The 23408-nt window shown below is 38.5% G+C and overlaps 1 protein-coding gene across 1 annotated transcript in view; it reads left to right on the top strand.

Moving 5' to 3' along the window:
- The window catches only part of LOC146311313 (MAM domain-containing glycosylphosphatidylinositol anchor protein 2-like), an 88688-nt gene extending 73578 nt beyond the window's left edge, over nucleotides 1–15110 (top strand). Inside the window, exons 11-17 of the mRNA XM_084742873.1 lie at nucleotides 2036–2213; nucleotides 7586–7606; nucleotides 8424–8579; nucleotides 13731–13907; nucleotides 13991–14121; nucleotides 14431–14530; nucleotides 14949–15110. Coding sequence (XP_084598999.1) covers nucleotides 2036–2213; nucleotides 7586–7606; nucleotides 8424–8579; nucleotides 13731–13907; nucleotides 13991–14121; nucleotides 14431–14530; nucleotides 14949–15037 — 852 coding nt within the window. The 3' untranslated portion in view covers nucleotides 15038–15110. The remainder of the gene's footprint in view (nucleotides 1–2035; nucleotides 2214–7585; nucleotides 7607–8423; nucleotides 8580–13730; nucleotides 13908–13990; nucleotides 14122–14430; nucleotides 14531–14948) is intronic.
- The last annotated feature ends 8298 nt before the right edge of the window (nucleotides 15111–23408 follow it).

Here is a 23408-nt window from a genome sequence, read left to right as displayed (position 1 = left end):
TCAGAGATGCATCACTGTGAGGGAAAATGCTCTGTCTATCTTACTTATCTGAGAACATGAACAGAAAAAAAAACATTTACAGAACTCTTCAACTCTCTGTGAAAAAGGACAAACATCATGTTGGACGTGATGCTCAGTGTGTACCTGAAGCTCCTGCAGCATCAGCCTGGACTAACAGAATAAGGAGGAGGAGGAGAACGAGGAGGAGGGCTTGTTGCCACGGCAACCACCCTGTCTTTTCATTCATACACAGCAGAGTGCTGCAGAGAGAGAGAGAGACAGAGAGGGAGAGAGAGAGAAGGAGAGAGAGGGAGAGCAGGGAAGAAGTGCTGATGGGACAGAAAATGATAAGAAGAAGCAGAAGAAGAAGAAGAAGAAGAAGACGATGATGCAGAGAGACTGGAGGAAGTTTACAGGAGGAGGAAGGAGGAGATGAAGGAGGGAGGAGGAGGAGAGTTTTGTACAGTCTTATAACATGTCATGTCAGTGTTGTTAGAAACTCGTATAATTAACATAAACATCTTTACTTGAGATCTGATAACTAAAAGCTCGTTTTCATCCTCAGTCTCTGGACGGGAGAAACAAAACACACACAGCAGACACATTAAAGACAAGAAAAACCTTATTCATCCCACACTGGGCAGAGTGAGTGACAAACAAACAAAAAATATAAAATATAAATTACTAAACCTGTCAAAGCTATACACTCACTCTGTATATACTATATACACCTTTCTCTTCTACAGATATATGGAGATGATATATGGACAGATATTTGGATGTATCCTGTGCAGGATGATTGTACACATGGTGTGTAACATTATAATTAAGAGAAAAAAACAAAGTAAGTTGCACAGAGAAACAGATTAGACTGCACAGAATACAAGCAGCAAAGATTTCACAGTGATGATTTACAGTAGAAGAATATATATGACAGAACATTATTTAACATAGAAAATATACAATATATTTCATGAGGTAATTGTACATTAGATGTGTGAAGGATCAACGGTATGTATAAAAAGCGTAAGTGTGAGACAACATGATAAACACAACAGGGATTATTAAATACTGTTTACTTTGTACAGGATGCATGTAGTCTACCACGGGTGGAAGTAACTAAGTATTCATTGCTCTTCCTAGTTACTTTTAAAATCATAATTAGGTCCTGAGTACAAATTGAATTCATATCCAAAGCTTTCATCTGCATTTTTGCAGCCAGTAAGATGATCTGATTGATATATGGATGAAAAAAACTCCAGAATGCTGCAGCAGGTCCAGCTGCAGGTTCAATCTGGAAACACTGTGCAATGTTTTACTGCAGCTTCTGGATCAAACTGCATGTTTCCTCAAAACGGTGCACAGCGGTGTGCAACAGGATTTCAGGAACGTTTTCTTTCATTTGATGTCCTCAGAAAAAAACCAAAACATTATTATGACACCAGTACTTTTACTTATACGTGAGTAATATTTTAGTAATGTAACAGTACTTGTACTTGAGTACAGGTTTTCAGTTCTCTTTCTACTCTTCTGGTATTTACAAAACATTAAAACTGTTTTATCAGTTCATGAAGGTTAATTTAGTATTGCATTCTTGTTTCTGTTGTTTCTTGAATGGAAAAAGTAAACTGTGTAAATGTTGGGGATCTTGAAGAGATCAAATATTCACCTCTCGGTGAAGTTTTGCAGAACTTAGTGAGAACGACATCCTCCTCTGAGCTTCAGTATCTCATCACAACAGATAGAACCAGTTTCCTGGACAGTCTAAAGCAGGGTTGTCAAAATATTACAGAAATTCATAATAACAGTATTATCACAACATCTATATGCAGTCAGTCAGATTCATCTTTAACTTTGTTTACTGTTGTTTTGTGTATTTTTGGCAATTTAACGGGACTCAAAACATGGATGTAGGGAGATGAGGAATGATTTAAGAGTCTACAGGATGTTTAAGAGGCACTGGTTTATTTAAACCATATCATCATAAGTGTATTATTAACATTATTTCATTATTTATTGTGTTGGTGTGTTTTAGATGGGTCAGTCCCGCTGGTGGGAGCAGGAGATTCCCATGGAGGGAACCATCCAGAAGGGGGAGCTGTTGACCTACAACCTGACTGAACTCATCAAACCTGAGTCCTACCTGGTCCGCCTCACCCCCATCACCCGCTACGGAGAGGGCGACGCCACCGAACGCATCATCACATACAGCGGTAGGTCGTCGCTTCTTGGTATCATGAACGGACATAAAATCCCAGTGGAAAGATAAGATCTCATCTTTGTCCAGCCTGTGTCTCTGAGACATAAATCAGCTCAAATTAAGACAAATATGAGACTTTGACCATTTCCTCATGCTTCTTAAATTCGGCTCCTTTGTCTCGTCTCAGCCTGAGACTAATTTGATCCCAATTTAAGATCTTCAAATGTTTTTGTTTCGCTGCACTGATCTGAATTTCTTCTTAAATGATCAGTTCTTGAGATAACAGTCAGCTCTAAAAGAAAACTTGTCAATGAGATCTTAAATTTGTCTCAGTGGTCAAATTAAACTCTAAACCTCTGAGACGCCTGTGAGCAAAAAGATCTCCTGATTTTCTTTTTGCTACTTTTTTATCCTAAGGTGAAGTTTAGGAGAAACAGATGAGACTTCAGAGAATTCAAAATAAGAATCTCATCTATTTCTCATGAGACACAGAAAGACAACTGTGACAAAAATTTTCCTCTGGGATTTTCTCATCCTTCTTAAATTCAGCTCCTGATAAACAGTCTTTGTCTTTTATCAGCTCGAGAATAATTTGATCTTAAAATGTCCTATTTTTGTCTCACTTCACTGACCAAAGAAAAGACTCTGGGATAAATTCTAAAATAAAAACGAGGTATGTCCGTTAGCAAGGACGCGCTAAGAATGGAGCTCGTTCATTGGTTCTCTATTTGCTCCTATGTGTTCCTATTTCTGTAGCTCATGTACGTAACTTCAGTGCGTTACGTTGTATGTAAAGTTGTTAATGTTGTGAAACGGTCACAGTTTGGTTACATTTAGGAAAAAATCGTGGTTTGACTTAAAGTAAGTGGGTTACCTCAGCAGCAGGCAAAGGGCATATTACAGTGTAAAAACAAAAAAAAAGTTTAAGAATTCTACTAAGAGTTTCACTAGAGATGCACGATCAACAGGCAGAGACCAGAACAGGCTGGTTTTCAGTGTGACCGGCTGGTCAGCCTCACATATCTGAGTCTGTGCCGGTCAAATTCACCCTCGTGTTCTGCAGGATGGTCACGTCATGTGTGCAGCGACGCAGACAGTGACATCACAGCTACAGCAGCACTGATCACAGTCACACACACTCAAACACCAGGGGACATCCAGATGTTCTGGACTCACTTCAGTGGAGCTGTCATGTTGTCCAGCTTTACATTTGTCATTGGGTGTGATTTAATTAGCAGTTTGTGATCGAATGATTAGATAAATGAGACTTGGATTATACTGTACGAGTTGTGTGAGAGCTTTAAACTCTGAAATATGAAATATAAATATGTTTGGGTTTTTTAGTTTTTATTTTAAAAATATGATGAAATATAAAAACAGGAGACTATATGAAGACCTGGAGGTAAATATTTGAGAATTTACAGCATGTTAATAAATAATTTATAGCTGTGCTCTTCTCAGAGTGTTGAGACCTAAATATGAGATTTCACAGTTGTTTTATCATCCTAAACATTCGTTGATTTCATGCAGGGTTGTGTGTTTTTTGCTTCTTTTTATTTACATGAAACAAAAAAAACAAAACTGGAAAACAAGAGAACAAAAGAAAAGCAAACTGTTGAGCTGTCACGCAGAAATCCTGACGGGATCTAAAAAAAATCACAACTGCAGAGAAACGTCAAAGACAAAAACCAGAAGAGAAGAGAGGAGCAGTGGAGATGACAAGAAACAAACGCAGAGGAAACTCACAGCAGGAGGCGACAACTCCGACACACGAAAACACAACAACGTGAACAAGAACCCGTCTGCTCTGTGATGTCGAGTTTTGACAGACTGTCAGTGAACGCCTCGTCTCCTGATCGTCACATTAACTCCCCGCAGCAAACGCAGCCGGGGTTCAAACGGCGAGTTCAGGCGTCTCGTCAGCCGCCGCCGTGGCAGACACCTCCACCTGACAGACGGCGCTCGGCTCGGTCATGTGACCCCTCTGCAGGTCACAGCCCGACATCTGTCAAACATCAGTGCAGCTGTTTGTTCTGAGCTCAACATGTTGTGTCTGTGCTGCTGCCAACAGACAGCTGAAGGAAATTAACCAAGAGAAGAAGAAGAAGAAAAAGAAGAAGAAGAAGAAGAAGAAGAAGAAGAAGAAGAAGCTCATACAGAGGAATCACATCAGGATTCATTTATAGATTATTTACAGAGAGATTTATCAACGTCTCTGCTTTAATATTAAACGTTGATGCTGTCAGAGCTAAAAAAAATATGTTCAAATCAAAAATGTAATAATCTGTACTCAAATACAGATTATTATGAGTTACACTGATAAAATATCACTCGGTTAAGAGTACTGTGTTAGAAACTACTTCAGTAAAAGTACAAAGTAGTACAAACTACTCAAAGTATTAGTTACTTTTAACTGATGATGTCACCATCACCTCTTCAAACTAGGGCTGCAAATTTTTGCAAATATTCTAATTGTTAATAATTTATTAGATACAAAACAAGTTTTTTCTTCAATTTAAATTTTTTCTGAGTTTTTTTTTTTTCTCAATCAAAGTTTAATGTTACTTCAACAAAAAGCTGCAGCTCTGCCAGACGAAATCATTTCAAAATATTACATAAATATCCACAAATACATTTTTAATTGGTTAAATTCTTAATGACAATCAATTAATCATTAATGAATAACATCCTCACTCCAAACCTGCTGCAGTGCTTTGTATTGTTTTTCGTCCACATGTCCTGGTTTTCATTGGTCCGTTTGTGATCAGATCACCTGATTGGCTACTAAAATACAGATAAAAGTTGGATATTAATTCAAATTGTACTCAGTACTCAACAATGATTAAAATATAAAAGTAACTAAGTAGATCACATCTTAATGCATACTGACTGTAAGTACGAGAAAAAGCACAGACTTGAAAAATCTACTCATAAAAGTACAAGTACCCCCCAAAAAACTACTTAATTGTAGTAATTTGAGTATTAGTAATCAGTTACTTCCACCCCTGGACATAAGGTTGTTGAGTTGCTCTCAGACTCAGATTTTCTCTGATCACTTTGTGAAATTAATAATTTTCATAATAAATCTGGAGCACGTGATTCAAACCCAAAACAGGAAAGTGAGCAAAAACTTAAATGACGATCTTTCAAATTTGGATGAAATCTGATTTCTAATGTTTTTTTATCTGCTTATTATTTTGTACATAAGACTCTAAATTACATGGTTAGAAGAGTCTGCAGACACTTTAAGAACAAAGATAAAAGAAATATAAAACAACTCTAACACAACACGCCTCATTTTTATTGTGAACGGTGAAGTTTTGTTTTTATAAAAATCTGATACTTTCATGCTCCTGCAGCAGAGTAAAGTGTGTGTGTGTGTGTGTATGTGTGTGTGTGTGTGTGTGTGTGTGTGTGTGTGTGTGTGTGTGTGTGTGTGTGTGTGTGTGTGTGTGTGTAACTTCCTGTCCTCACACTGTCCCAGATCTGTAGCACTAACTCAAAACTAGCACTGCTAACATGCTGTGACATCACCCACCACACCTCCTCTGCTTTGGAGTGAGGCCGAGCCTGCAGGACAGACACACACACACACACACACACACACACACACACACACACACACACACACACACACACACACACACACACACACACACACACTTAGCTGGTTTGGTTTCTGTTTCTTTCTGTTGAATGAACCTGCAGAGAGTCAGTGTTTTAGTTTTAGTTAAAGATATGTCACCACTCTGTGTGTGTGTGTGTGTGTGTGTGTGTGTGTGTGTGTGTGTGTGTGTATGTGTGTGTGTGTGTGTGTGTTATGCTGCAGGCTGTTGTCTTCACACACGGCTGTAAAAGGTCATGTAGTCAGTAAATTAACATATTCTGAGGCTGTGAACATGTTTTTCTGTAACACTCGAGGTTTCAGAGTGTTGATTATTGTCTGATTAATAAAGTTTTGCTTTTTGTCGGGCTGCTGATTTCTCTACTGTGTTCTCCTCTGACTGTGTCTGTGAGCTGACTCAGTGCTCAGTGGATGTGTACAGCTTTTTCTTTCTTTAAAGCGACACTTTTACACGAGAGGTAAGAAAACAGTACCATAACAGAAAAGGTCCAATCAGCCTCCACTCCTGGGTCACATGACTCTGCAGGAGTCACAGGTATTTATCAGTTCCTGATCAGCAGTGATGGAAACAGTGAAGCTCACTGCCTCTGTCGGAAGACAGGCAACACTTCTGTTCCCTTTACACACACACACACACACACACACACACACACACGCACTGCTTGACTTGACTCAGTTTGACTCAGTGTGACTCAGTTTGACTTGGTTCAACTTGCTCCAACCTGCTTCAACTCGGTTTGACTTGGGTCAACCTGCTTTGACTCAATTCGACTTGGTTTGAGATCATTTGACTCGGTTTGACTCATCGGTTTGACTCAGTTTGACTTGGTGTGACTCACTTTGACTCGATACATCAGCCCAGCATGTTTGAATGTTTGAAATAACTGGTGAAGCACTCGTGTCTGACTGTTTTATCTCCAATAAATCTGCCACAATAAAAGCCTCCTGCTATTTTGTTATGTAAAAGCTTTTATTATGAAGCAGTAAAATCAGGACATGTTGTGTTTCCATCAGGAAATGAACACGACTCCTATCAGCTAGCAGTGAAGATGAAACCTGAAGGTACAAACAGGAGAGAAACTAAAGTTCAGACCACAGAGATTCAGTTAGAAGCTACAGACAGACTGAGAGCTGAACACACACACACACACACACACACACACACACACACACACACACACACACACACACACAGAGCTGTCTGTGTGTGTGTGTGTGTGTGTGTGTGTGTGTGTGTGTGTGTGTGTGTGTGTGTGTGTGTGTCTTTTTGTGTGTGTGTGTGATTACTTTTTGCTCAAAAACTTAGACCAGATTCAAAACCAGCTGACAGTGTCAGACCTGCTGCTGGTTTCATTTCACAACTTCACTTCCTGTTTTAAACTGGAAGAAAATTCTGCTTCCTGTTTATTGTCTTGAATTTTCATTTAAACAAACAAAGTCATAACGACATGAGGTCAAAGGTCAACATTTGGTCCTCATCAACAGCCACACATGTTTTATTCAGGCATCAGGACCAGTTTACATGTAAAGAAAACACACATCAAGACAAGAAAGGTGGGAGAATAAAAAAGAATTTAAAAGAGTAAAATAAAATAGAAAATGACAGTTGGACTGTGGAAACAGTAAACAGACCTGCAGAACACCGGACATGTCGGAACACTTCAGAACCTCAGATATGTGTTTTCATCAAAGTTCTCTCTGTTCTCTACTGATTTTTACTTGATCATCTAACAGAGTTGTTGTATTTTGTCCCTCCACAGCTCCTGTTAACCCACATCTCAGTAAGTACCCGCCCACTCTCACACTGTTCACTCACGAGCTCGGCTCTGGATCAGCTGTTTGTAAATCCAAGTTTAGAACAGCTAGAACGTCAGTGTTCTCTGAGTCACAGTGTTCCACCACTGAATTACAGCAACAAACAAACTGGTTTTATGTAGATGTGACATGTGTTTCTGATTTATGACACATTTTCACTAGTTTTTTATTTTTATTGAACATTTTAAAGGGAAGAGACGCATCAGTTACATGTGGTGAAGTCTGATATCGATCAATATCAATAACTATTGATCATATGACTGACGACATGTCGTGATCTCTAAAGGGTGGAAAAAACAAAGGTGATAAATTTAGTAGAGATGCAACAATTAATGGAATAATTGATTATTAATCAATTATTAAATGAATCCCCAACAATCTTAAATGTGAATATTTTCAGGACGTCATCTTGAGCTGTGATGTTATTACATGTTATTAAACAGTATCAAACAAAATCTTTTTATTATTTAATATATTTATATGTTAAATGTTTTTTTATGTATTATATACATGTTTAATATTTTATTAAAAAGTTAGTCACTGATTTGGTTTCTTTTTTTTTTTATCACATTTTATTTTCTTACTGTTATCTGAGACTGAAAGTTGTGATTAAATGTGACATGATGAACTGTGTTGATAAAACGTCTGTGACATTACATTATTTTGTTTAAAAAGGTAATTCTCACATGTTCATATTTAAAACATGTTTTCTGTTTTATGTATTGTACCATATTGTATGTAATTTGTGTATGTGTGTGTGTGTGTGTGTGTGTGTGTTTTCAGGGGAGTTCCAGTGTGGTTTCGAGGATGAGGCGATGTGTTTGTTCTCTCAGGACAAAACGGACGAGTTCGACTGGACGCGTCACAGCGCCGCCACACGAGACACCAAATACACCCCGAACACTGGGCCGAGCTCTGACCACACCGGCTCCAAGCAGGGTACACACACACACACACACACACACACACACACACACACACACACACACACACACACACACAGAGTCTTCAGTTCTCTTGTTCTGTGATGGTTTGAATGTTCCTCTTGCTTTTAAAGGAACAAAGTTTTTCCTGCTTCCTTGTGTCTGACGGTGTATAAAGTGAAACCTTCAGGCTGTTCAGGAGGAACTTTCACTTACAGCATATTGTGATATAAGACGACATATCGTGATGGATTTTAGATATCTTTATATGGCAGAAGTGTTCCTGGTCTTAAAGGCTGTGTTACAGTAAAGTTCTTACCCTCTTAAGTCATTATTTTCACATTTCTGATCATTACTGATCAAAGAATCTCATTGTATTGATATTTTGTGAGAGATATCCCTGTAATCTTGTCACAATCTCAGGGTGTTTGGTCAAAAATAAACCTCAGCTGCTTCCACACTAGAGCTGCAATGATTAATCGATTTTGATGATCAATTAATCAGACAAAACAAGATATTTGAGGATGTCATCTTGGACTTTGATCAATATTTTCTGTCATTTTATGGAACAAACAACTGATTGATTAGTGGAAAAATTATTGCCAGATTGATCACTAGTTGAAAAATAGTTTCAAACGTGAAAACAGGAGGAGCTCCACCTGTTTTCACGTTTTAAACTATTTTTCAATTGACAAGGTTTTCTGACATTTTAAAACAAACAACTACTAATTAATGACAATAATAATCAATATGGACCGATATGACACTTCCTTATGGTGATCAGGTTTCACAGCTGCAGTAACAGAACATCTCTCACCGTTTCATCTCGTCTCAGATGATAAACTGCTGCCTGTAATTGGCTCAAATTAAACTCAGTGGACGACCTGCAGACATCTGGACACGGTGGACCGGTAAACGCTCCAGATGGTGGCCGGCGCCGTGCGCGGGTCGGGTGGCATTTGGTTTTGGCTCGTCTGTGTGTCCAACAGGAAACATGGCAGCCTGGTCAGAAACATTCTTGTACTGGTACAGACAGTAGAAGAAGATGTGGCCGGAGCATCTGGGTCTGAAAAGTGAAACAAAGTGCCTCAAAGCTGCAGTGTATATAACAGCCAGCAGGGGGCGACTGCACCAGTTAAAAAAAAGACGTCTGAAGTCGAAGTGTCAGTGGATTTGTGAGCTCAGTAAACAGTTTCCTGATGAGTTTATGGTCTCAGTCTGTTTAAAGTCTTGATTTGAATGAGGCTGTTTGATAAATTATATTTTAATACAAAGTCTGTTTTTTAAACTTCCCCTGTTTAAAGTTTTAAAGTTTTTTTTCTGCATTATGCTGTTAACACAAACCCAACACCTTACTCACTGTGTTTGTGTGGCGTGTTTTTCTGTTTGTTTGTTTGTTGTGTAGTTTTCTGTTTGTTTGTTGTGTATTTCTGAATTTGTTTATTGTGTATTTTTGTGTTTGTTGTGTATTTTTGTGTCTGTTGTGTATTTGTGTGTGTGTGTGACAGTAGGAGCAGAGTTGAGGATTTAAACTGACACTAAATATTAATCGTGGTGTCGGACTCTCGAGTCTCGGAGACTCGGAGCCGCCGGCGGTTCGGGCGACGCCCACTCTGAACACGATAAGAGCCTGAAAATAAAAAGCAGCCTGAGGAACGCGGTCGTCTCTGACTGAATGAGAACAGTTTGACGGACACACTGCACAGTTTTGTTCTGCTGAGGATTAAATCGTTTGTTTCTGCTGTGAAAGAACCTCGTCTGCAGGAAACAGAACTGACAGAAAGAGATCATTAAAACCACGCAGACAAACTCATTTCACCGACTCCAACACCCGGCCAGCCTCCAACAGAGAGCTGCAAACATTTCTACATCATTGTTTTTGAGGGCAAGAAAAAATCAAATATTACAAGGAGCAAAGAAAATACAGAAATGATTCAAACACTTTGAAGAAAAAGGGAGTCAGTTCTACAATTTAAAACACAGATTCTTTCACTTAAACATCTTTCATTTCTTTTCTAATCTAAATGTTTTTGTCGTTCTAAGATCAAGAGATCATAAAGTTGAAGGATGAAAAACCTTTGCAGTGAACACATCTGGGATCAGTTTAAAAAGGTTCAAAATATAATATTCAGTTTTAGTGAAACATCCATTAAAAATTGAATTTTTAGACACTTTCTGGTAAAACAAGGACAGAAGTGACAGATTTAACCAATCAGTCGACTTCAGCTGGTTTGACTGTAACTGAGTTAAAAATCCTCAGCTGCTCTTTACTCTGTAGACAAGAAATTAAAAATATCAGTGAAGCAAATAAATCAGGGAGACTTAAATTGAGGCTTACTGTCTTAACTACGTGTTTGTATACTGACAGTGAATGTGATCTAAAAGGGTTAAAAATGCATGAATTTCATCTCAACTATAACAAAGTCTGTTTTTGTTTCAGTGACAAAGTTAACAATGAAATCTTTCATCAAAATCTATTCTGGTGGTTTTATTTCTTTATTTCACAGCGTTGACACTGAGTTTAATTAAAGTAACATTAGTTGAATCCATTTAGCAAGTTAAGTTAGCTTGCTAGGTGACATTAACCTCCTAGCCAACAGCTAACAGAAGGTAGGGAATATGAATTACTGATTAAATAATGTTTTTCTGCAGTAGTAAAGTTAAGATTTGACTTTCACCTTTGACCACAGTCTTCTATTTAGCAGTGTAACTGTGAAACAAAGTCTATCAGTTGTCTACATGAAGGACGAACAGAGAGGAATTTCATCACATGAACGCTCTCTGATAAATTGCCATATTTTTGAATGTAGTTTGGCGTTTGTCTCTGGCAGACAGAGACAGGGACATTATCAGGAAAAAGCAGCATGTCACAAAGACAAACTGACTATCAACTGACTGTCAGAGTGACTTTCACAGGCTGATTACAGAGAGGAAGATGTCTGACTGAATTATCTTTGTACTGTCAACACTGACACTGGATGTGTAAGTAGGCGTAGTAAGCCGACCTGTCAAACTGTCCAGTATGTCTTCAGTTAGATAAAGATAACTTTAGCATCTGTCCGAGAGCAAAAATAGTTCTCAGACAAGAATGACAGTCCAGAGTTGAGAGTTTTGTCTCTTAATTCTCTTCTTACTTTGGACACAACAGTCAGCCGTCACGTCCACGAGCTTCAGTTTGACGGCTCAAATTGTTTCAGAGATCTGAAACGTTAAAACCTGACGTCAGGTGACAGAAACAAAGAGCCAGAGATCTTTGAACAGATGAAGAAATCTGTCAGAGGAACAGAAACACAAAGACGATAATGATGTTAATGAGAGTCGAACAAAAAGATGACGTCCTGTCACAGACTCCAGGTTTTATCATAAAAGATTTACTACAGACCTGAATACCGTCATCTTTACCTAAAATGATGAATTAATTGACCCTTTGATGATGTAAAGTGTGGACTGACGATGACACGTGAAAACCATCCCTTCATTTACGCCGTCGGCAGCAGTGAGTGGACGGGAGTGGACAGTGAGTGGACGGGAGTTGCCATGGAGACATGAACCTGCCGACCATGAGACTGTTACAGTCCACATCACATGACCTGAAGAGTTCTCGCTCCGCCTGATCTATCAACGACACTTTAGAAGCTGACTTTAGCCAAATATCCCAGAATGCATTTCACATTAACCAGCAGTGATGGTGGAGATTTTGAGCTGTTTATTAAATTCTGACATTATTTCAGATAAGAAAGTGACCGTTTATTATTTCAAATTATTAAACTTATTTAACTAATTAATTCAAGTGGAAAAGCTGATCTCTGATCAGTGACAAACTCACAACAACACACAGGTCAGTGTGGAGGTGTCGAAGCTGACCAGCACAGATGGGAAGTAACTAAGTACAAATACTTAGTTACTGTACTTTTTACATTTTCAAAACAGGCTCATTATTTAAGTTATATGTAATTTTTATTTTGTATCATTGTGCGCCAACTTCCAACATCAAGACTGATTTCAGCCTAAATGGACGGAAAGATGAGACAAAGAAAAGACGATTGGCTGGTGGATCCATCAGAGGACATCAGACAGGACAGACGGGACAATTATGAAAGAAGACAAAAACAACAGAACAAGATGTAACAAGAAGACAGTTATGTAACAAGACAATAATGATGTAACACAACAAAAACAAAGTTACAAGACATAACGAGACGAAAACAATGTAACGACAAAAGTTACAAAAGACATAAAATAAAAACAACGTAAAAAAATGAAAATGACAGAAATGGTGGAAGAAGGTGAAAATAACATGAAATAAGTAACAAGACAAAAACAACCTCAAAAGATGTCAGAATGTGAGACGGAGAGACTTTGGCCAATCAGAGGTCATTTCAGAGAGAGGGCGCTCCTATTGGCTGAGTTCACAGCTTTTCAAACTTTGGTGGGAGGAACTCATCTTTAACTACGATTACAGCTGATCTTCTGTCAAATCTGTGTGTGTTATAAGTGTTACTGTTCTGTTTATAAGTGTGAAATCGGATGAAGTGTGTGACGGGCAGAAATAGAAATGTGTGTTCAAATAACTGCACGTCCATCCAGCTGATGTGTGACAGCAGCTGTTTGTTCTTCGTTTCCTCCGTTTTTCTTCTTCCTCTTCCTCTGCAGCAGAATCTCATTAAACGCGAGCCTCGGGGTACATTTTTTCAATCCGCTGTCAAACAGGAAACATGCGTGTCTGCGTGTGTGTTTTCTACGCTCATGTACAATTTAATTTGTGAGGATTGTTTTAGTGCTGGATGAGCCGGAGGTGGATTTGTTTACTGCGGCTCTCTGTTACATTCGTTTCTGCTGTTTGTGCCCCGCAGGGTCATCAGAGCAGGTCAGTGTGAGCAGAGCGGAGCGAGGTCACAGGTTCAAGTCCCCGAACAGATTCCACAGGAAATTACATGAATGAAAATGAGCTCTTTTTATGATCTGTTTGAATCTCTCTGTTCATTTATGATTGTGCAGTCATGTGATGTTCAGGTGGTTCTTTGTGGAGCCTCAAAGTGACAAAAGTTAAATAAAATAATATGACAAAACATAAATAATGAAAACTCAACTTGTTTTTATGAAACAGGTTGTGTTTTAACCAGATTGCTGACCTCTGACCCCGGCCCGTGTTCTGATGTTCTCTCAGGGTTCTACATGTATATCGAGACGTCGAGGCCGAGGCAGGACGGAGACAAGGCCCGCCTGCTGTCTCCCACCTTCAACATGAACTCCAAGAGCTCCTCCTCCTCCTCCTCTTCATCTGTCACCAACAACCCCACCTACTGCTTCGCCTTCTACTACCACATGTACGGGAAACACATCGGTAAGACGGCGGCATGCTCACGTCTCAGCGGCAGGAAGTAACGATGCTCATCGTCACCTGACGCTATCGCTTTGTGTCTGCAGGAGCTCTCAACGTGTTCCTGCGTCAGAAAGGTCAGACGGTGACAGACACCTCAGTCTGGAGTCTGACCGGTAACCAAGGAGACCGCTGGAGGCAAGCCAAGGTCAACATCCACCCAACCACAGCCTTCCAGGTACAGGCCACACCCACATGGCTATAAACCACACCCACTTCACTACAAACCATTCCCATTAGCCTAGCTAGCTGGTAAGCTTTGTAGCTATAAAAAGCTTTACTGGAAGCCACACCCACTTTACCACATTTTACTACCACACCCACTAACCTAGCTAGCTATTAGCTTGGTAGGTATAAAAAAGCTTTACTGAAAACCACACCCACTGCAATACAGGCCACACCCACTGTAATACAGACCACACCCACTTTACTATGTTGTGCTTTTACTGCAGCAGGATCTGAGTACTTCCTTCCTTCTCTCTGGTAGATGGTGATGGAGGGAGTCCGAGGTTCTGGTATCGAGGGAGATATCGCCATCGATGATGTCACCATTGAGGAGGGCGAATGTAAAGATCCTCCACCCAACAGTGAGTAGACACTGTTAGAAACAAATCTGTTAATTATCAATAAAGTTTTACAAAGGCTGTGATTGTAGTTTGTTGTTATAATCTGAATATTTCACATTTCTTAAATATCATAAAACATCACAGTGATGCAGCGGTTTTTACTTCTTTGTCTTTGATTGAAACAAAGTTGTGAAAAAGAAATTTGTTTTTTTTTAATTAATGATCATAATAATAATAATAATAATAAGAAGAAGAAGAAGAAGAAGAAGAAGAAGAATTTATTAGTAGTAGTTGTAAGTCTTTCCCTGTAATCATCTCATGACCATTTTTAGGACCTCTGACCACAGTTTTAGTTTCTAACCAAGAAAATCATCAGAAGAAAATGTAAATTAAAACATAAATTAACATGTCGCCTCTCTCTCTGTTGTTTCACACACAGATCTAAAATCGCTCGCCCCGCCCTCATCACCCCATATATGGCAGCTGTGGGTCACTCTGAGTCTGGCTCTGATTGGCCGGCAGAGGTGACCCCCCCTCTCCACAGAACGCCACGACCTTTTCACTCTGCACCTTTGACCCCCTGCCCTCCCCCATCATCATCATCATCACCCCATCCAATCCCATCAGCCCCCCCCCCCAACTACCAAAGATACGGTCAGAACGACGGAGAGACTTCCTGCCAAGATGGCCGACACACACAAAGGGTCCAAAGATCACATGGAGAAGTGATGAGTTAAAGGAGCAGTCCAACATTTTCAGTTTGATCTGAAATGAACAATGAGAAAAATGTTACTGCCCAAAATTACAGTTTCAAATTTTGTGCATTTTCCTTAACTGATGGTTGAAAACTCTGATAATTGATCAATCATTGATAATTATTAATAGTCAAAATGCATGTTTTTTTTTCTCATTTTAAGTTCTATTTGAATAGCAGCACATTAGTTCTGTGAAACATTAGTTTCTGACGCCCAAACAACTGAAACAAACAAAATAATAGAACAATGAGACTCTTGCGCCAAATTCGTTACTTACAATAACAAACAAGTCGACAACTTTGCAGACAGCAAACATGAAGAAAGTGTTCCGGGGTCAGTTGCACCAAAAGGACTCACGTCTGATCGTAAATTAAGTCGGTCTTAACTTGGCATTCTTGGTCCGACCTAATAGTTACAGCAGCTGCACCATCAAGGCATAAAGTCAAAATCAAGCCCGATTAATACAGATGTATACAGTCCGTTGTCATGGATACCGTCTGTTCTGGGCCATGAACGCTCAAAGAGATGAGTTAGTCAGCAGAACTGTGAGGAAATTTAAAGCAAACAAGACAGGAGACGCATCATATTCATTTAGAAATTGACTGTTAGATGACATTAACGAGGCAGAGATCATTTATCAAGACAGAGCAGTCAACATGTCGAAACAAACTTAATGTTTAACATTTAAATCACTTAGTGATGTAAAAACATTTGCTGAATTCATAAGGAAGCCTGAATAATTAAGAATTTGTTGTAGACAGCGTTTCACAAAGTTGATTATTCATTCATTCATTTTCTGTAACCGCTTATTCCGTAAGGGTCGCGGGCTGTTGGAGTCTATCCCAGCTGACATTGGGCGAGAGGCGGGGTTCACCCTGGACAAGTCACCAGTTCATCGCAGGACTGACACATAGACACACACTCACACTCACATTCACACCTACGGGCAATTTAGAGTCACCAATTAACCTACCATGCATGTCTTTGGACTGTGGGAGGAAGCCGGAGAACCTGGAGAGAACCCACACAGACACGGGGAGAACATGCAAACTCGGCACAGAAAGGCCCTGCCCCAGCCGGGGAGCTGGGGGATCGACCTTCTTGCTGTGAGGTGGCAGTGCTAACCACTGCACCACCGTGCCGCCCAAAAGCTGATTAAGTTTCTCCAAATTCAACAACTGATAAAACTGCATGATTTTTGAAGAGAGTCTGGTGATGTGGATACTAGTTCAACTCTTCCTGTCTGTCTGGCATCACATCAGCCTGATTGGCAGTCAGTGTTTTCTTGTGCTGTACAGATCTAGATCACAGTTTAGTTAAGTCCATGCAACTGATGCCAAAGTCCATTCTAGGCTGGTCGTAAAGGTAGAATATGCAACATTTTAAAAAACACACACACAAAAGTTGAGTTTCTGTCAGTGTCTCTGTCTGCATGCGATTCCTTATTTTTATCGTTACTTAGTTGCTCGGTTTAGCTGATATGTTTATGAACAGCTTGGACAAATCCGACAGAGACTTACAGAGTAACTACAGAACATGGCTGTAATGTAAAGCATAACCAATCATACTTACTCTGTAAAAATAGAACTGGTGCCCAGTGGTTAAAAAATAACTACAGTTTAATTTCTTTATAAAGTCCTGAATTGTTTCCCCCTCATTCCATTTTATTATCCAGTACGTATGCTGTTATTACAGGGTAAGTATGATCGGTAACATTTTCAGATTACAGCCTGCATGTCCTGTAGTTAGACAATAACTATATGTAACAAGTATACATATAGTTACAGAGTAACTACAGAACATGGCTGTAATGTAAAGCATAACCAATCATACTTACCCTGTAATAATAAAATTTAAAAATAACTCCTGAATTGTTTCCCCCTTATTCCATCTTATTACTCAGTACCTACATGTATGTATTGATAGTTACTGTGCTGGTGCAGCAACATAACTCAAACAAGAAATTACACAGTACATTTTTAAAACATTTTTACAGTCAGTGTAGCATCGGCCTGATTCTGAAGCTGTTATTTTACTGTTATTTTAGTGACGTAATGTCTCTTTAAAACAGTCATCACTGTGAGTGACAGCAGTTAAAACAGGAAATCAGATTAAACGAAGACGTTTGTAAGCAAACTGTCGATCATCCGTCACAGTTTAAGGACCGGTGCATTCAGAGGATCTTCTGAAGTTTCAGTTTTTTTTGTATCATCAGTTTTCTCCAGTGAAACTTTTCGACCTCTTTGGCTTCAGTTCGGCGTCTCAAAGCACAGACAAACCAGCGCTTCAGTGAGAAAACAGAGGAAATAACAGCTTGAATGTCACCTCTCCTGTCCCTGCCCCCTCTCTGTCCCATCATCCCCACTCATCTAAACCTCGCCGCCCTCCTCCCCCCTCCATAAACGCCCTCCACACATCAACAGTACTGTACGGCGAGCTGGACGGACAGATGGCAGGCTCTCTTTTTTTCAGGGGGGGAAGGTAACTTTTTACAGCGGGCGGACCGACAGAGTTTTTAAGAAATACTTTGAGATCTTATTTTAACGTCTGTCCGTCTGTCTGAGGAGGAGGAGGAGAGTTCACCCTCTGCCATGACATCAAGTGCCTTCAGACTCAGAGGAAAAGATCGCTGGGCCGAGGACCGCCATCGTCACGGAAACAAAACAAAAAGACAAAACATGGGACGTCATTACATCTTAATGACCGCAGAGACAATAACCGATGAACAGAATCATGTCACCGTCTGATTATGCAGAGAATCCGTTTCTTACTGATTTTTTCTTTTTTTGTTTTTGAAAAAGATGACAAGAGGATTCTGAGAAACAGGAAGCCATGTTGGATGGCATACAGACGAGACAACAGAAGAAGAAGAAGCCATGGACAGGAAACAGACTGTGGATACAGACAGAAGCTCTTTGATTTATTTAACCGTTTAAAGAACAACATGCAATCATAACCTGAGGATCTGTGACTGGATATTTCAAAATAAAAGACTTCCTGTTGGACAGTTTTCAACCCTTAGCCAATGGGATTCGAGCATTTGGTCTCACAGAACTATTTTAGTATTTCAAAATAAGAGATTTCAGAAGGACGCAGAGACTTTGATGTTACCTGAGACCATCGGTTACCTTAAACTACAAAAACAGCTGGAGAAAAAATGTATTGTAAAATCAAATCTTATATTGTTCCCAAGATATTATAAAGGGAGGGTCTTTACACCTCTTTTATTTTGTTGGTTTTAATGATGGTGGGAGTTTTAGTTCAGGTTTCATTGTTTTGTTTCTTTTTGTGTGTGAAGAGGAAAGACAGATGAAAAATCCCACAGTGATGTTTGTGTTTTTTAATTTTTGGGAGTTGATGGTTTGAGTTGAGAACAAACGTCCTGCTGATAAAACAAAAATCCACACTGAGGATAAAAAAAAAGCACAAAAAGAGAAAAATGTATTTAGTTAAACCGAGTGGATGCACCTGAACACACCTGTATGGAAACTGATTCATGGCTTCTGATTCATTATCATATGGAAGCACTTTTCTGCCAGAAAAGAAAAAAAACATAAATAAAAAATATTAGTAATTTTGAATGATATGAATTAAAATACTCTTGTAAGTAGTCAGGACTGAAAAAGTCAAATATTTGACTTCCTTAATCACTTTATCATAATTTAATACTGCAGTTCATAATAATAATAATAATAATTTATGATAATTTAAGACAATTTTAATTTAAAAGTCATAATGTTGCCATGAAAAGTCATGATTCAGACATATTATCTCATAATTTCTTCTTCCTTTCTTATTATTTTTACTTGGAAAATCCTAGTATGGATTTAAAAAAAATCAGACATTTGAATTTCTGTCACATGATTTTGACTAATTGTGTTGTAACTGTTACTGAAAAGGTCTTATATTTGACTCACTGCCATATTTTTTGGACTTTATTTCACTTTTAACTTAAAAAGTTAATTTTTTTTCCCCAATATTTAATCCAGTTTCTTTTCTTTCTTTTCCTTTTTTGGCAGAAATGTTCTTCCATACATCAGATTGTTTAAACACTGTCACAGAGAAACCACACGACTGCCATTTTGATTCATGTGGTTTCACAACATCTGTGAAAAAAAATTATCATTTTAACTTTAAAATACATTTAAAGACACAGAAAGAAGGCAGGTAGAGCATCTTTATGTTCTATAACATGATGGACACACCTGTATAGAAACTCCTGCAGGACATATTTCATGATTCATGACCATTTCTGCCCAGAAGGGGAAAAAAAAACAAAGAAAAACAATTCAATAGAAATTGAAATCCTCTTGTCAGTGGTCACGACTGAAAACGTCACACATTTGACTTCTTTGACATTTCTTTACTTCCATGCATAATAATAATTTATGATTATTTATGATAATTTATTTTTTTGAAGACAAATTTTAAACTTCCTTAAATCATTTAAAAAGTCAAAATGATGCCATGAAAGTCTTCATTCTGACTTATTATCTCATCATTTCTTCTTCCTTTGTCATTATTGTGATTAAAATCATAATTTTTCATTTCTGTCACATAGTTTTGACTTATCTAATTAATTATGGGTTTGGCCTACTCTCTCATACTACTCTCTCATATTTTTTGATATTTATTTTGGTGTGTGGTGGTGATATTATACCATTCTTTGAACATTTTGTCCATTTTTTATTCTTTTCTGGCAGAAATGTTTGTCCGTACATCAGCTCGTTTACACGCTGCCACAGAGAAACCACACGACTGCCATTTTGATTCATGTGGTTTTACAACATCTGTGGGGAAAAAAATATCATTTTAACTTGAAAATACATTTAAAGACACAGTGGAACAGTAGGTGGAGCATCTTTATGTTCTGTAATGTGCTGGGTGTCTGAGCGAGGCAGGATTTGTTTTTGTGGTTTCATTTTAAATTAAACTGAGTGGAGTCTGACTCTGGAGACGAGCAGCGACCTGTGAGATAAAGAGCTCTTTAATATGATTCTCTGAGTCTTTTAAATGTTTTCTATCTGAGATAGAGGATGTTTCACTGCACAGATAAACCCACTGTTACACACTCACATTAAACTTTGATGAGAAGTCATTCAGCAGAGGATCCATTAGATAAATATCATTTCTTTTTAATGTTTTGTTGATTTTTTTTTCCTCCCTGTGGCGACACTTTTCCTCTCTCAGCGTGTTTTTTCCACTGCAGCTGATAATCAGATTTTTATTAAAGCTCCTCTGGGTATCAGTTTATCCTCCACTGCATCATTATCACATTAACTCTGTTGTGTGGAGTCACTGGAGACGAGTCACATTCACACTGTGCTGTGGTGATTACAGAGCAGTCACACAAACAAGCTGCTGTTTTCATCATCACTTCTGACCCACCATCAAACTGCTTAAACACAAACTGCAGGCGTGTTCATCTGGGATACAGTTCCAGGCTGAGAAAGACAGAAAATCAACTGTCAAAATTATGAGACACAAGTTTGACTTACTGAGACATAATTAAGCCAGAAATATGATACAGTAAGGTTAAAATTAAAATGATGCGGATGGTAAGATTCACAGATTCATATTGATGCATAAAAGTTCAAAATGGGACTGGCCCAATAAATAAATAAACAGTGGACCGGGATCATTCTTTTTGTTCTTATTTGTTCTGTGTACTCAGTGGTTATCAAAGTTTTTAATCACATTCATGCTTCACACATGAAGCAAAAGATCACTGATGCCATTACCACCATTGATGAGGCTGTGCTACAGACAACATGGCAAGAAATCGAGTACTGCCTTGATGTGCCTCGTGCAACTAATGGTGTCCATACAGAGGTGTATTAAATGAGGCAAAAAAAACCCTTTAATATGTACTTTTCATATATATATAAATACATAACATATATAGAATTTATGAAATGTTTTTATTCCTAAACTGTCTCTGTGTCAGAAAACAGCCTCATGTCTCAGACAAGAATTCACAACAGGTGTACACATCTTCTATTATAATCATCTTTGTTTTAAAATATATTTTAATGAAAATGTTTTAAAGTTGTGTCCCAGATGATTTAATCAGGCATAAATAGGGTCAGCTATAACCTAAGGCAGTGTTTCTCAGCCCTGGTCCTCAGAGCTCACTGTCCTGCATGTTTTAGATGTTTCTCTGCTCCAACACACCTGATTCAAATGATCAGCTCGTCATCAAGCCTCTGCAGAAGACTGACAACAACCTGATCATTTGAATCAGGTGTGTTGGAGCAGAGACACATCTACAACATGCAGGACAGTGAGCTCTGAGGACCAGGGCTGAGAAACACTGCCTTAAGATCACGTTCCACTGAATTCTCACAAACAAATATTTAGAAACACTTTAAATTGTTCAAAAGAAATGAACAAACTGACATTTGAAATCTGCAAAATACTGTGAAGTACAGGCATCATGACTAACATAGTCACGTAAGATATGTCAAAAATTCAAATGTCAGGTTTGACTTCCTGTGCCATACTTTTGTAATTATAATTTATTATTATTTATCTATTTTTAAATTATTATTATTATTGTTTATTCTAATAGTTGTTTAAAGAGTTTGCTGAAGCTGTCATGCTGACTTTTGTGTCACTGAAATTCAACTTGGATCCTTTTTTATTTGTTTCTTTCTGAATCATTGTCATTGATTTATAAGTAAAAACTTGTCGGGTGTTGGGCTTGAACTTTTTTCAGCATCTGAAGTGAACCACTCTGGCACACGCATAGCTGCAGACACCTCAGACATGTTGTAGTTCTGTTAATACTCCTTCCTGTAGTCCACCTGGAGGACATGTTCCAAACATGCATAGATGGTATTCTGTAGCTTGCTGCAGCATAGCTGCTTCATGCAGACATCTGTACAGAGCCACGTTTTCACCCTCTGATCCCTCTGATAATGTTGTTTCCATCACATGGACAAAGCCTCACATATTTGTGGCCATTTCAGCTTAAATTACAGTCTAACTCCTAGATACTCAAATAGTGGTACATCAAATGAAAATTTGCTACATAGTCACGCTCATGAACATAGCACTAAACTGGGATGGCAAGATAGTAAACAGAGAAAATTACATATTTTTTTAATGCCGATAGTTGGAGAGAATTATATTTCTGAGTGGCACATGGTGTAAAGTTAAAAACAGTAACAATAATAATAAAACTTTTCAAACTGTTTCCATTCCTGTCAATATTTTAAAAGTCGGACAGGTGACAGGTGACTCAAACTTTAACATTGTGTGTTAAAAGTTTGATTTGTGAAAAACCACAGTTAATTAAATCATCTATATTTCAAATGTTCCTTTGTTGTGATAAATGTCGTCTCAGCTGATCAAAGCTTCTGTCTCTGCAGTGGAAAAACACGTCTGATCTCTGTGTTGTTTTTTTGTTGATACTTCCGGGGGCGGGGCAATAAAATAAAAGTTTTAAAAAAGCCACCAACACGATTCTGTGGTCGTGTGAGGAGAGATATTTTTATAACTGTGATTATTCTCTGCAATAGATTCTCAGATCAGTTGGACTGACTGAAGGTTACACTGCATTATTATTATTATTATTATTATTATTATTATTATTATTATATGAATAAATACACTCCAAATGTAACATGTAAGGTTTTCTGTCATGGCGTTCATTATGTGTGTCAGTGTGTGTTTGTTTCACTTCCTTGTGGGGACAGAGATGCGGTCACATCGAGCCTTGTGGGACCCTCCACAAAGAAGGTCCTCAAAGGATTAAAAATTAAACTTTTCACCATTAAAATTATCAAATTAAAGTTTGTCTCAGGTAAAATTAAAGATTCTCACAGCCTGAGACAGACGCTGTCTCGGGGAAAATGAAACGTAGAGTTGGTATGAACGACTGACCAGATTGCCACTTTTCCACAAATAAATTCAATGATTTTTCTCATTTACCATCACCTAAAACGACAGACACTTAGTTTTTTGTTTGAAATAACATCACATGATCACCATCGGCTGACAGCACGACCTACTCAGCTCTCGCTGCCTGAGATGGAGAGTTTTCTCCAGGATGAAGTCTGATGACAAGTGAAGACTAAGTATGGACAACTGACCAAATCACAACTTTTCCACATATAGATTCTGCAATTTTTCTCACACAA

This window comes from Lutjanus erythropterus, chromosome 18 (assembly GCF_056507025.1).
Source record: "Lutjanus erythropterus isolate fLutEry1 chromosome 18, fLutEry1.hap2, whole genome shotgun sequence".
In the NCBI taxonomy this organism is placed as follows: Eukaryota; Metazoa; Chordata; class Actinopteri; order Lutjaniformes; family Lutjanidae; genus Lutjanus; species Lutjanus erythropterus.
This window is presented reverse-complemented; position numbering and strand designations above follow the sequence as displayed.